At 42.1% G+C, this 14823-nt stretch overlaps 1 protein-coding gene across 13 annotated transcripts in view; it reads left to right on the forward strand.

Moving 5' to 3' along the window:
- The window catches only part of LOC142495426 (5-hydroxytryptamine receptor 4-like), a 217741-nt gene that overhangs the window by 52040 nt on the left and 150878 nt on the right, over window positions 1-14823 (forward strand). For 12 of the 13 annotated variants that reach the window (XR_012801735.1, XM_075600918.1, XM_075600922.1 and 9 more), the window contains one exon: window positions 4984-5184. The exons of the other annotated variant lie outside the window; for it this stretch is intronic. Coding sequence is in view for 11 of the 12 variants with exons in the window: in XM_075600918.1 (XP_075457033.1) it covers window positions 4984-5184 (201 nt within the window). In the remaining variant the exon portion in view is untranslated. The remainder of the gene's footprint in view (window positions 1-4983; window positions 5185-14823) is intronic. 13 annotated transcript variants of the gene reach the window in all.

The following is a 14823-nucleotide window of genomic DNA, read 5'->3' on the forward strand; positions in this document are numbered from 1 at the left end:
TGTCTGCCATTATTGAAGACTCTACAGGCACACCTGCAAAAACTAGTTCAAAGCGAAAATTAAATCCAAATTCTGCTGTTACATCTAAGAGAGCTTGTGTACCACAGTCTATTATACCCACACAATCCATGCCGCAGCAACCACAAAATGCTAAATACACAGAACCGAAGCCACAGGCACAAATACATGAAGCCTTTCTACAGCATCCACAACCCCAAAATGTTGAAGCTTACCAACATCAGCCACAGCAACACCCACAATTTGTTGAAGCTTACCAACAGCACCCACACCCTCAATTTGTTGATGCTTATCAACAGCAGCCACACCACCAATTTGTTGAAGCTTATCAATACCAGCCATGCCACCAATTTGTTGAAACTTATTGACAGCAGACCCCCACCAATTTGTTGAAACTTATCAACAGTAACCACAGGCAACCCCCAAATTGTTGTAGGCTCATCAATAGCAGCCACAGGCAACCCCCCCAAATTGTTGAAGCTCAACAGCAGCCACAGCCCCAAAATATTCTAAGCCAACAAGCTCCAACATTGTCAGGCAGATCACAGAGAAATGTACGTGGCCGGGGAGCACTTTCCAGAGAGACAAATACATGTAGGCCAGTAACCCGATACCAAAAAGCTAAAAATAAATAAAATGTTATAATGAAAATTGAATATCTTTGTTGGTGTTGTTCTTTATAAACAATTTTACACAATCTTAAAATGTTTATGGAATTGTTTTTACATTGAATGATACACTTAAAATTATGAAAATATTTTTTTTGGGGATACATATATTAACAGGGATGTTATATTCATTCTATTAGCAATGGCAAAACAAGTCAAACATTTTTTGGAGAATTTGTTGTGGTTTTAAGAACATGTGCTAAAACAAAGAACTTTACAGAGTTCAAATAAGGGATTTAGTTCCCACGATCTGATTGGCTGAAATACCATGTGACGCTGGCCATCTTGGATTTAGTGACGTCATCTTAAAGGCAAATGAAGCACAGCCATTCTGATTGGCTGGCATCATTCCCTTTAAGTGACATCACAATTTTTTTTTTTAAGTCGGCACATGGTTTTAACAGCCAATCAGATGGCTGTTAAACTAATTGGAAGCAAAATGTGACATCCCAAGTCCTATTTAAGGCCGTGACGCCTCATTTGAGCCCAAGAAGATGACTAGACAACATTGGTTGGGATCTACCATGGGACTTTTTGGATTGACAGATGAAGACAGAAGATTAAGAAGATCAAGAAATGGAGACAGATGAAGATTGAAGAAGGTGATTAAAGGAAGAAGAAAGATTTGGGTACCTGATCCGGATCTTCATGGCAGATGGCATCGGATGCTGTTTGAGGCCTTCAAAGTATGTGAGCTTCCTGTTTCCCCAGGAGTCAGAGGGCTAGCGCTTCTAATGGTAAGTAATATATTGCATGTTTGTAAATGTCTTTTTTTTACTGGTTTTTACATTGGATGTGGTTTTTTTTTCATTTTTTTTTTTTGAACATTGACTGATAATATATTGGTCTGTACTACTTTAGAGTACAGATCAGTATATGATTAGGACAATATTTGGGGGGCATTTATTGCTTTGTATTGCTGCTGTTTTTTGCTATGTTAGTTTATAATGTGGATGTAATTGTTTGTTATTTTTCAACTTGATTGAAATAAAATGTTTGTGATTGTTTTCTTTTTAATGAGTGATTTATTGTGTTGGCTAATGCGTTTAATGGTTGTTTCTAATATTTTGTATTTTATTTCTTTGTAGTTTAACGTTTTAATTAATTAATTAATTAATTAATTAATGTTGTATTAATTAATTGTTTTGATTGGTTACTGTTTGAAAGAATTCGGAGTTTGATTAATTAATTGCTTTGGTTAATGGTTTAATTAATTAATTAATTGTTGATCTTGTTATTGCTTGTATTCATTGGATTAGCTAGCTACTATTTTTATTAATTGAAGTGTGTTTTTTTTGGAGGTTTTTAATGTTTTATTATTGTGTGTCGGGTGGATTAATGTATTGTGATTAGGGTGCCCATTGAGTGCTATAGAGGCTTATCATGCCCATATTATTATTATATGGGTATGATGTACCACTATACTACTCAAGGGAGTGGCTCAGTGAGTAACAACACTGACTGGCACTGAGAGTGTGACAGCTCCTTGTGACATCAGGCCTCAGGCACCAAAAACATAAATTGTAAGCTCCACATGGCAGGGACCTGTGCCTGCAAAATGTCTCTGTAATGCACTGCGTTCAACTAGCAGCGCTATACAAGAACATGCAACAACAATAACAACAGGGTGGGTATAGTCAGTCTGGGGTGGGTGCTTAGGTCTCCCTGGTGGGTAGCGGGGCATGATGGGTTAACCCTTTAATTACTATAGCGGTTATTTACCGCTAAGGTGATTAGGGGGTTAGGGGCCATTAGAATGTCTTGATTATGTATGTATGCTTCTGGCAACAGAGGACAGGGGCACCTGCTGGTGTGGTAAGTAGAACTGTATTTATTTACTTTATTTATGCTGGTTAATGTTGTGTTTAATAATGGGCAAATAATCTATTATCCATATCTGGATAATAGTTATTTTTCCCTTTACTGTACTGTATGTGTTTGGGCGGATGGGTGAGGGGATTGATTGAAATGTAGGCCATGTTTATTTGTTAACATACAGGGTTGGTACCTTAGGTCTGTGGGGACCTATGGAGACCATCTGAGGACCCCCCAGATACCCACGGGTCCCACCTGCGGACCCACGGGAACAACTGCAGGGAAGAACCTGGGGCCCCACAGCTGTGGGGGCCCCACAGACACACAGACACAGGGACCACCCGATGGTCCCCAGACACCCGTGGGAACCACCCGAGGGCCTCAGACACCTGTGGGGTTAACCCGTGGACCCCCAGAGACTCACAGGCCCACCCGTTGACCCCATTGTGGCCCACGGTGACCCTCGGGGCCCACCTGGAGGCCCATGGCGCCTGGCGGGAAACATATTTAGACCCCCAGACCCTGGGGTACTGGTGCACTGTGGGGCCTGCGGACACCCATCGGGACCACCGAGGACTACCGTAGGTCTGGGGTATGAATCCTGTATGTTAAAAAATAAATAATGGTTTTACATTACGGGTGGGGCCCACGGAGGGGGGGGCGTGTATTGATGTTTATTAAATATTTTTTAATATACATTTCTTTCATAGTGTAGATGTGCAGGGGGTCTCCGGAGCTGAATCGCGTTGGTTTTATGTCCGGAGACCCCCTGCTTCCCAAGATACAGGCCCCGTTATGGGATGCCTGTATCCCTCTGCTTTTAAATGTCCCGCGTCACGTGACCGGAGTTTGTTTTTCCCTGACTCCCCTGCGGATGGACCCCTCAATTGGAAGATCTTTACCCTTTGGATATTTTACTATCACAGTGTGGCATGGATGGTCTCATGGACTATGGTAACTGATGTGAACTGCTAACCATTGTTGATCCCATACTAACAGTTTCTTTTTGGTACTGTGCCTGGTTTGCCTTGATTATACCAACTGCATTTACGGTGTATGTATATAATATATGTATTTGACATCAGCATGTATTAGGCAATTTTGTGCATGTGTTATCTATGCTTGCTGTGTGGCTTTATATTTGCTAGGGGTGAGGCCGGCCTTGTAGGTTCAAGGGGTTATTGATAACCCCTTGTTCTACATATATTTTGTGCTTATAGGCTTTTTTCCCCTTGCCTTGGGTATTAGGGGTCCATCAGTATCTTCACAGGGGATTTCCCCTGTCTGATTCATATTCTATCACAGGAGGATGTCAGGGTTTGTTTTAATATTTTTTGTATTTTATGTTTGATTATTTGTGCTGTTAAATAAATCATAATTTTCTTTGATATTTGTTCTGAGTATACTTGAGTGCTGAGTTGGGACGCTTTTCTTTTTCTTTCCATTGTTATATTACTTCTAGTCCCTAGCACCGTTAGTGGTTATTATATTACTAATTTAAGTTCTCATTATTTGCTTAGTCTGTTGCAGGCAGTTTGTCTTGTTGTAATATATATATATATATATATATAGTGGTTGACAAATCACCAAAAAATCAACTCGCCGAACAAAAAAATTTACTCGCCACCTAGTACCACACGTGTGCTGCTTGGGCCAATAGGAGCTCGCTACGATGTTAAATCCAGTCGAGCAAATGTATAGGTTTGTCGAATACTGTATATATATATGAGATCCATTGCAATGGAATGTTGAGTACAGCGAGTAATTCTCCATAACAATGATTCAAAGAATGGGCCTGGCTTTGTTGAGATGATTGTTACTCTATGTTATTTAGAAGTTGAAGATAATCCCATTCTTTCTTCTTTATTTTAACCATAATGCACGTTCTCCTCCACAGAGACTTTCCAGCTAATTAGAAGCTAACGCTGTAGCTTCACTGTCATATTCTCTAAGCTTCACTGCATACACACTTGACCCTGTTTCTACACTTGATCCTGTCTCTAATTTAAGTTAATTATATCAGAGACATTAGTCTTTAACTTACCAACCCCCATGACGATTATTTGATGTACCTCACCTGTCAGAATTTCTAGTGCGAACATGCAAGCTAAATGTGAAATCCCACTCTGAAAAATGGTTGATAGAGCACAGAAATGCAAATGTTTATTGTTAAAAATGTCTTCTTAGAAATCATGTTATATGCATTGAATAGAAACCATTATTTCCTCTGTAGGATATGGGAGTCCTTCTGTTCTAGCCCCAAACATCTACACAATCAATGAGCTATCTCTAGAATTTTATATTAAAGAATATTGCGGTGGTAACTCTATATACTCCAAAGAGGCTGTTTTTGCCAAAAATCCCAATTGAAATTCCCAGTTCCAAGAAGGCTAATAATACATATGTATTTATGGTTCTCTATCTGTTTTTACTAGTTATGAAGTTAAGTTTAAGGTTTTTGCTGTAATGTTTTTTTTTTTAGGAAAATTAAGACCAACTATTTCATTGTGTCACTTGCTTTTGTTGACCTGCTGGTGTCGGTACTTGTAATGCCCTTTGGAGCCATAGAGCTGTTACAGGACAAATGGATCTATGGGGAGACATTCTGCCTGGTGCGCACCTCACTTGATGTTCTCCTGACCACAGAATCCATCCTCCATCTCTGTTGCATTTCACTGGACAGGTACTGTATGAGCCAAACAATCAGAAACTGTCTACGTGTGTCATTTAACTCTGGTTTGAACTATATAGTTTAATAATACTTCATTACACTTGAAGAGCTATACTGTAGGCATTAGGCATAGTGTAATATATTTTACTGCATTGACATGAAAGATATAGTATTAAAAGAGGTTGGCATAAAATGTTAATTTTACCTTGCATACTATACATAAGGATAAGGTTTTAAAAGCTCATGTACAATTTCTGTGAAAATCTGTTCTATTTAATAATGCATTACAACCTTCAAAATAGCTAATATATTTTATACTTCTAATTTTGAATATGTATAGTCAGATGTGGCCCTCAGAGGATTTACCTGCAGCCCCCTTAGTGCAGAGGGAATGGAGATGTTGCTGGTGTGCCTTGTACAGTAGCTTGTTTCCACTCCCTCAGCTACCTAATGACTGTGCTAATCACTAGTTTCCAGTGGAAGGAGAGGAGTGGAACAGTTTTCATCAGCACAATGGCATTAAGAAGCTGACTGGAGGGGTGGGGAGAAGCTCCCAAATATAATATGGGTGTAACAGGGGACTTATCCCTGTTCAGTAATGTGCCTTTAATCTAGCAGTGTGGTGGTTAACTTCTGGTAGTTAATTACTAAACACCACCTGCCTGATTGAGGTGGCTTACAAAAGCCTGTCTGTTCAAACAGGAAGTGAGAACTCTTTAGCTGACACCTGAGCTGAACTTGGAGACACACTTGTTTTGAGCTCTGCCAAAGTTAGCAGAGCTGCTTTCAAGACACAAGGCCCAAATAAGACTTCTAAACCTGGATGCTGATTTTCTGTGCACGCTCAGTGTGGTTCCAGGAGAGCAGAGAAGCTTACTCTACAGCTGATAAACAGATAAGACTTTCATTATTAAGAGACTGCTTATATCTGCTTATTTATGCTATATGTTTTGGGGCTGCGAGAACTACTTGATTAAGGGAGATGTGAATTATTGCATAGTGTTTCACTAGAAATACTCCCAAGTGATTAGAAGCTTTGTTCCCCCCCCCCTTGTTTGGATGAATTTCCTCATGAAAAGGAAAAGGCACAATAAAGCCTTATTATAATTTCACATTATAAACGACTCTAAGTGTGTACCTCTCTAAACGTCCGTCCACATATGGTCGTCAGAAGTGGGACAAGAGGTGTCCTTGTAGTTAAAAAGGACCAGAGTTTTTATGTGAAATTTTTTGTTATGTTTTTTTTGCCTACAAACAGTCTAAACAACTTGGGGGAAAAAAAAAAACCCTCATGCAGCAGAGATCAGATTTAAAGGGACACACACCACTGAAACTTACACTGCACTGAAACATACAAAACCACAGATGGACTCTTTTCCCCAATCCCAAGAGACTGCTGAAGCAGGTAAACCTTTAATTACCTATCACAAAGTGTAATACGGTCATTGAAATAGGGATTTTGCCTTCTAGCCATAGTCAGGGTTCAAGAAGTGAGTCAGCCCTTAAAAAGGGATAGGTTTTTCTTGTTTTTAAAAGTTTCGCTGAAGCAGTGAAAACAGATGGTGACCCACGAGTGGTACTGATTTTGCAAATAAAGGTTGCCACACCGCATAGGGCTACCAGCTGTGAATGGAGTATATGCAGAAAAGTGTGAAAATTGATACAAAGACTGTGCTGAAGCAGGGGTATTTTTAGCAAACAAATGCTGAGTGTAAAATTGCCCTATAAAGAAAAAGTTTTTTCAAAGCCAATTGCTGAGTGTTGAGTCCACTGCAAAGAATGTTTTTTTTTTCTGCAAGTAAAAAAGTATGCCTATTATCTTGGGAGCAAAACAGACACCCAAAGTGTGAAGTGTGAATGCCATAATACCCAAAGAAGAGACTGAAAATTACTGAACTCAGGCAGAAAACCAAATTCTGTTGCTGAAGCGGAGGTATTTCACCTAGCAAATAAATGGTGTATAGCAAATAGACCTTTTTACCTAGCAACTGCACAATCTTGTATACCTGATAAGAGACAATGCATGCACAGTACTGCTGATATTGAAAAAAAAAAAAAAAAAATTACCCAAGAAAGAAAAATCTACAGAGATGCCTGTGAGAGCCATGAACTCTACAAGCAAAATATGCCCATCTGTAGGACTATCACAATTGGGGGTTCTAGCAAATACAGTGGCAACAGCTGCAATAGGGCCTCCTGAGGTCAGGAAGAAAATGACACCTGATAGCCTAAAAATGGAGGACAAGATGCAGCGTTCCTGTAATGAACCCTACCCCACTGAAGAGTGGCCCTTCCAGTCCAATAAAGAGGAAGACATCTCTTACGGGGAACCCGAACCGAGTCACACCCACAAAACACCCCAAGAATGGTGGGGGTGCCTGAACTCGGCACGAACAGAAAAGACCGCTCCCTTTCATGATGAATATGATCAGCAGGAGACAGAGCGGGAGCAGTGGATCACCGAATATTTCCGTCAGCTATTACAGTTGCAAGAAAAGCCGGGTGGATCCAGTGACGCTGCTAAAACTTCAAATGAAGATGGAGACCCCAGTATCCCTGAAGGGACGGTGTCATCCAAATCAAAAAGGAAGAAAAAGAAAAGCGGTTCTTCACTTACCGTAGAAGTAACAGACACGTCCAAAGATCCTGTGGAGAAAAAGGGGGACCGAGATGCCCTGCAGGCTAGAGAAAATGGAGAATTCGTCCCACGTATAACTGAATATCTAGAGGGCCCAAGGCAGAAGTCGTGTACCCCAAAGAAGTGTCTGTCCGGTGCCAACAGTGAGGAACCCTCAACCTGTCACCCCAGGGAAGTGGAGCCGGAACCAGTGAGTGACGATCCCTTGACCAGCCCTGAAGACGCCCTGAAAATTACCAGGCATGACTGTGATCTGCTCTGTGAAGAATTGGAAAGGGAAAAAAATAATAATGCTGAGCTACAGAAGACTGTGCTCGCAATTTACTCGGCGGCCAAGACTGAATTGGAGGATCTCAAGACTGAGCTAGATACTGCAAAGGCTACTATTTCCGCCATGGATGTAAAGCAGAGCCAGTCTGACAAAATGGTGGCTACGCTAAAGCGGAAGTATGAGGAGGCACTGAAGCAGATGACAGTCTTCCAGCAAGAGGTTCACATTCTGCGCATAGAGTTGAATGCCTCACGACAGGAGGTCAACAGTGGCCGGATAGAAGTGGACGTAGCTCAGAAAGAGGTTCAGACACTCCACAGAGCACTGGATGCCTCACATCATGAGACCAACAGCTGCATCACAGACCTGGAAGTTTCCAGAAAGGAACTACACAGTCTCACTGAGGAGCTGGATATTTCAAGGAAAACTATCCTACATCTTAACTTAGATCTCAAAGTCTCTCAGAAGGAGCTTCAGAACTTAAACCTGGAGATGGAAGTCTCACGCCAGGAGACAGCCCGCCTCCAAGCAGATGTGCAAAAATGGAAGGTGGACTGCAAGGAAGCCCTAAATAGTACAGAGACTGAAAAAAGAGAAAATTTAAGATTAAAAAAAGAAAGTTCTGAGTTGACAGAATACGTCAAGGGAAAGAATGAAGAGCTGCAGGCTCTTAAAGAAATAAATAAACTTTTGAAAGAGGAAATGTTTGAAGCAGAGCACCGACTGCAGAACCAACTGCAAGGTCTGCGTACACACCTCCAGTATGCTGAGGAGAAGCAGCAAACGCTGCAGGAAGAGAAGCTGCAGGCTGCTAAAGAGGTACAAGCGCTGCAGGAACGTCTGAATACCCAGTACGTCCCCACAGATCAGTATGACGAGCTAAAGGCCACTCTGCAGGTCTTCAGAGCATCATTGGAGGCGGAGCTTCGATACCAGGTGACTCTGTATGAGAGAGAGCGTGAGAAGGCTCAGAAACTGGAGCAAGAGCTGGAGAGACAGAGAGACTGTTCCATTCCCTTGAGTCAGTAAACCAAGGAGAAAACAGATGCAGCGGCAACCTTGACGACAAAAATTACAGAGCTCCAGAATATGAAGGAGACTCTGATACAGATTCCTCCAATACGGAAAAAGGTATTGGCACTGCCCAAGCACCAGTATCCCACAGTAACTAATGCTCGTGAGGACAAGGGTACAGTGAGAGTTGGGGACTCCACGCAACTTCAAAACAAAAATACGAAGTTTGAGCCACCAAAGAAAGCACTAGCCAAACCTACAGCTGCCCAACAGGCAACAAACAGAGGTAGGAGTGCAGAATCCTTAGCTGAAGAAGCTTAACTGGTGACTCCGTGGTGTGGAGAAGCTGCAGAAAGACCGCTTCAAGAGCAGAAAACTCCAAGGGCTAGTCCTAACTGCTCTACAACTGTTGCCATACACTTTGTCTACAAAAAGAGGAGTGCCCGACGCAACAGAAATCTCAAGACCGCACAAGCAATAAGAAGACTTTACGTGGAAAAAGTCCTCCTCGAGCGACTGAGGAGTGCTGATCTCAAGCACCTTCGGGAGGAGACAAAAATAAACTGGAGAAAGGGCTCCAATCCCAGCGGGACAGAAGGTTCTCTTCCTCCATCCACTTTCATTCAAGTCACAGAAAGATCTCGAATGAGAGTGGAAGGATGGGCTTTGGCCGTGGTAAGCTCGAGCTTCCCACAAACAGGGGAGGTATGTAACAGGGGACTTATCCCTGTTCAGTAATGTGCCTTTAATCTAGCAGTGTGGTGGTTAACTTCTGGTAGTTAATTACTAAACACCACCTGCCTGATTGAGATGGCTTACAAAAGCCTGTCTGTTCAAACAGGAAGTGAGAACTCTTTAGCTGACACCTGAGCTGAACTTGGAGACACACTTGTTTTGAGTTCTGCCAAAGTTAGCAGAGCTGCTTTCAAGACACAAGGCCCAAATAAGACTTCTAAACCTGGATGCTGATTTTCTGTGCACTCTCAGTGTGGTTCCAGGAGAGCAGAGAAGCTTACTCTACAGCTGATAAACAGATAAGACTTTCATTATTAAGAGACTGCTTATATCTGCTTATTTATGCTATATGTTTTGGGGCTGCGAGAACTACTTGATTAAGGGAGATGTGAATTATTGCATAGTGTTTCACTAGAAATACTCCCAAGTGATTAGAAGCTTTGTCCCCCCCCCTTGTTTGGATGAATTTCCTGATGAAAAGGAAAAGGCACAATAAAGCCTTATTATAATTTCACATTATAAACGACTCCAAGTGTGTACCTCTGTAAACGTCCGTCCACAATGGGTAATGTGTGGCCCTTTTCATGCTTAAGGTGCGCATATATGGCACTTCAGGTTTATCATGTTATCTACCACTACACTAAGTTAATGCATTATCTGTTTGCATCTCACATTATTTAGCCAGTGTTTCAACGAGACAAGAAAAGTTAAATCAGTGCTACTCTTCAGTCAAGATCATCCTGTAGTTAGGCACAAATATTTGTTGAAGTTGCTATAAGGCAATAAGCCACCACCAATGTCCTATTGATAAAATCTGTTTAAATACAGCCTTATATCTCTACCCTGATAGCTTGAATGTGATAACTAAAGTGGCATCAGTGGAACAATCATCGTTTTTGGGGTTTATAATAAAGATACCAAAATAAAACAGGAAGGAAAAATTCCAACTTACCCCCCAAAAATATTTTAACCGAAAGAAAAAAGATTTAAAACAGAACCAGATATATTGGATGTATTGTAAATTAATTTTGAGTCGGTGTATTTTACCCTCCAGTTGTAGGATCTAAATTTCAGTGCGTTACACTTTTAGTACACGATGCACAAATACGTAGTCTATATACTGATGCAACGGCCATTATTCGCACACTTCACGTGTCATGTACATCAGAATTCCAGCCTCCCCGCACTAAGATGCGTGCGTGGCGAGTGCAGAAAAACGAATTTTAGTTTGCGTGCGTGGCGAGTGCAGAAAAACGAATTTTAGTTTTCTGGCTATTAAAAACATGAAATTGACACAGTAGCACAGTAGCACAGTACTGTACATATTGCAATTCATCCATTTTATTGCAAACGAAGAAACAGAATCCATGAAATTCAAACAAAACATCCGCGTTAAGCGCAGGTGCCTGGGGCGATTGCTGTTCCCACACAGCATAAACACGGCCAGAGAACTCAAAATCGGCGCCGAGATGTGTTCGAATAACGGCCGCTGCAGCAGTATACTAAGCTGTGCTATTCCATCAAACACCTTCCAGAGGCAAAATACACTTCATCGCCTATTCAATTACATTGGCCATATGGTGTAATTTTGACACCTGAAGGTATCCTAGTAAATATGGTCCCGAAAGTCTTTAATTCCTTTTAAGATATATAGGTATAAAAGAATAGGCTACATTCCCCGTATGATGATATGCTATTACCGTACACACTTTGTTTTTCTCACAATACTAGAGAAGTATCACTTTTTTCCTGTGTCTCTATTAAATGCACTGTAGCCCCCAATCTTCTCTCACTATAAAATGCAAGGAAAGCTCTTCTTCTACTCCACTCTCATGATAAATTGGCACATTGGCGCAAGTGACTAATTTCTAACTACAAGATACAAGTCAATGGCATTGAATGCCAGATCGGGGTGCAATACCTTGCATCATGGCACCTGTGACTAAACAGCGAAGGTTCTCAGAAGCTGAAAGAGTCACATCAGGAGCAAGACAGATAAAGGGGAAGCAGCATAGGTTTCCTTCGGCAATCCGTTCATTTCAGATTGTGAGCAAGAGGGAATCCCTCCAAGGCCCGTGAAACTGCCGACATTAAACTAAATGAAAGCTGAGCTAAGCCTTTTGGATCCGAAGTGAGGACCAGAGTTAAAACAAAAAAACTGGAAGGGTGTGCTCCAACTGAGATTCTTAACTTTTAATTGAGAAAACAAGCCATCGTCTCTCTTCAGAGTCAAATTTTATATCTATAATTATTTTATTTTCTTTAAAGCATTTTACAGCTGGCACATTGTCATGTGTCTGTTTAATGAAACGCTTTCAATTGCATCTTATATGCAAAATGTACAGGCTTAAATTTAAGAAAAGGTTATTCTTCTTGTGTGACATATGTAAGTGATATGTGATGTACGGGAAGTGGAGGAAAATAAGATTTTTTTTTAATCAGTGGTAGATGGGAGAGAACCCCTATCTGAATGAATTGAAGTATCTCCCAGGTACAGTGTCTTTATACTATACATCCGTGGCCATAAGAATAGCTTTCAAAAGCAAATGTGAGAAAGACTTGATGTAGCTGCCTTTAATAAAAAGATGGCTGCATTGTGCAGCATCTGCATACTGTAGTTGTTTTTTGCTTGTTGACAACTATTCACCTGGGGGTTTGGAAATTTGACTCCGAGGTTGAGTTAAACAGAATTGTGAGCGTCACAATGTACAGTGATTTCCTGTGTGACTATGTATTGTAATATGTTCATATATGTTGAAAAAGAAAGTTGAGGCTTCTTAGGAACAAGAAAAATACTTTAAAGCAGCAGTTCCGGCAAAAATATGGATATTGGTTTTTGTTTTACATAGTTGGGAATGGTGAGTCCTCTGGTGCTGAGCTATACCAGATTCAGCTCTGGGGACTCCCCTGGTTTAAAAAATAAGTAACATTTTAGGTGCTGGTTCTACTCATGGAGGAAACAACATGTTCGCAAGTGTTGTCCAGCAAGAAGCCACAACTGATAATGTTGCAGCTTCCTACTGGCCCGCTGATCCATCGAGATCTGGTAGCCATGTTGTTTTTCCGGGAGGGAACTTTGAACTCAGTGCATTCACTGGTGAGTATCTCGGCAACAAGGGGTCCCACAGCTGAAAATAGCACAGTTCAACTCTGGAGGACCCTCTGGTTAAAACAGGGACTGCTTGTCAAGTTTTGGGCCAGGGAGCAAGCCCGACCAACTGACCCAGAAATCAGGGAGCTCACTCCCAAATACACATGCAGTCATGCACACCATATACACGCACCATATACTTTGTATATACAGTACTTGTGCACATCAAACATGCTATATACACACATGCCAGATATATACATCATGCATGCACACAACATATACATATGTAACACCTCCCCTCCCCCCTACAGGAGATTTGCATGCTACGTGTGTATCTGGTGGTGGTTAGCTTACTTGCTGGAGGCCAGGAAGCCTGAGTCTCCGCGGATGGTAGTGGGAGTAGCAATGGGACAGGCTGGTAGTTCTCCAAACAGCTCCTCCATCCTGTGGGGAGCTGCTGGAGGCAGAGAGTAGTCCCTACAAGAACCCCCTTTTTCCAGTAACCACACAGAGGCTAGGAACGGTTCATCTTTTATTTGGCAGGCCAGTCCCGATTCCTTCTCTTGCAAGAGAGGTACTGTGTACACGCGACAGTCATGGAACATCTTCCCTTGCATCTTTTATTTGGTAACTTCCATGAATAGGCCCCCAAAGGGCTTGAGGCTAGTCGCCACCCCTTTACTCCCTGATGTAAAGCAGATACCACCTCCACTCTCCGGGGAGCAGGCTACATCCTGGAATCAACACTAAATTTGGATCAGGAGGCTCTTATTTACCTGGGGAGGGATTAGTAAGCCTGCCCCAAACTGGGCAGGTTTTAGATGAGGTACCGGTGTTACACCACACTACGTGCGACCCATTAACACCTGTCCTCCTCAAGGCATGACGCTCCTAACTGCCATCCAGCCTGCACCTGGCTATGGCAACAAATTATCCAGTGTGCCAACAGACTCACATCCTGGCCCACGTGAAAGGGATTTAACCCCAGCACTGCCTGCACTTACTGTACATGCAAGGGCTAGGGAACACATAGCCAGGGGCACGAGGCTACACATATATACAATATACAGATGCATCAGCCATTATTGACATCTGTTTTCCCGAGGTATACACCGCATGATTTGTTAAAATTATGACCACTGCATCTGTACATGCAATACATAATGCATGCACTTTATTGCATCTACATACATGCATCATATACACAACATACACATCATACATGTATCGAATACAGTGCATACACACACCATACATGCATTGTATCCATACAGTACAAATTTCATGCACTGTATACATTGTACATGCTAAGATGCAGATACTGTAAGGATTCTGCTCGATCCATGCTGGGTTTTCACTTCGGTCCAGGTTTTCTGTCTCTCCTGCCCTTTCTGCTCTCTGTGGCCATTTTGGGTAGTGGCAGCCTACTTTATAAGGCTTCAGTTACCATAGGGAGTCGCCGAGAAAAGTTCTGTGTGTTTGCAGCTCCTGTCGGTCTTTGCGGTTACGCCTTACCCTCCTGCCTGTTTGAATTCCTGTTGCTGACACCGGACCGTGACCCCGACCTCGCTGCCTTCCGCCTGGTGTGACCTCCTCAACTGTGCACCTCTGCTGCCAGCCCTTAACTGTGCCTATCCCCTGGACATTGCAACCCTGAACACCAGCCCTGACCCCTGCTTCCATACCGACTATGGATACTCTTAGAGGACTCTGTCCCTGGGTTGTGGTCAGTTTATTTGTATACCTACCTCAGCCCTGCATTATTAAGTCCACTTGGATGTAGTGTTCCCAAGACATAGATCCAGTACGTTTCTCTAAGGCATAGACGCCTAAATCTATTGCGTCCCATCAATAGGGGTGAGATATGTTCAATGCCCATTATAGAGAGAGTACATGGAT

Source organism: Ascaphus truei, chromosome 5 (genome assembly GCF_040206685.1).
Source record: "Ascaphus truei isolate aAscTru1 chromosome 5, aAscTru1.hap1, whole genome shotgun sequence".
In the NCBI taxonomy this organism is placed as follows: domain Eukaryota; kingdom Metazoa; phylum Chordata; class Amphibia; order Anura; family Ascaphidae; genus Ascaphus; species Ascaphus truei.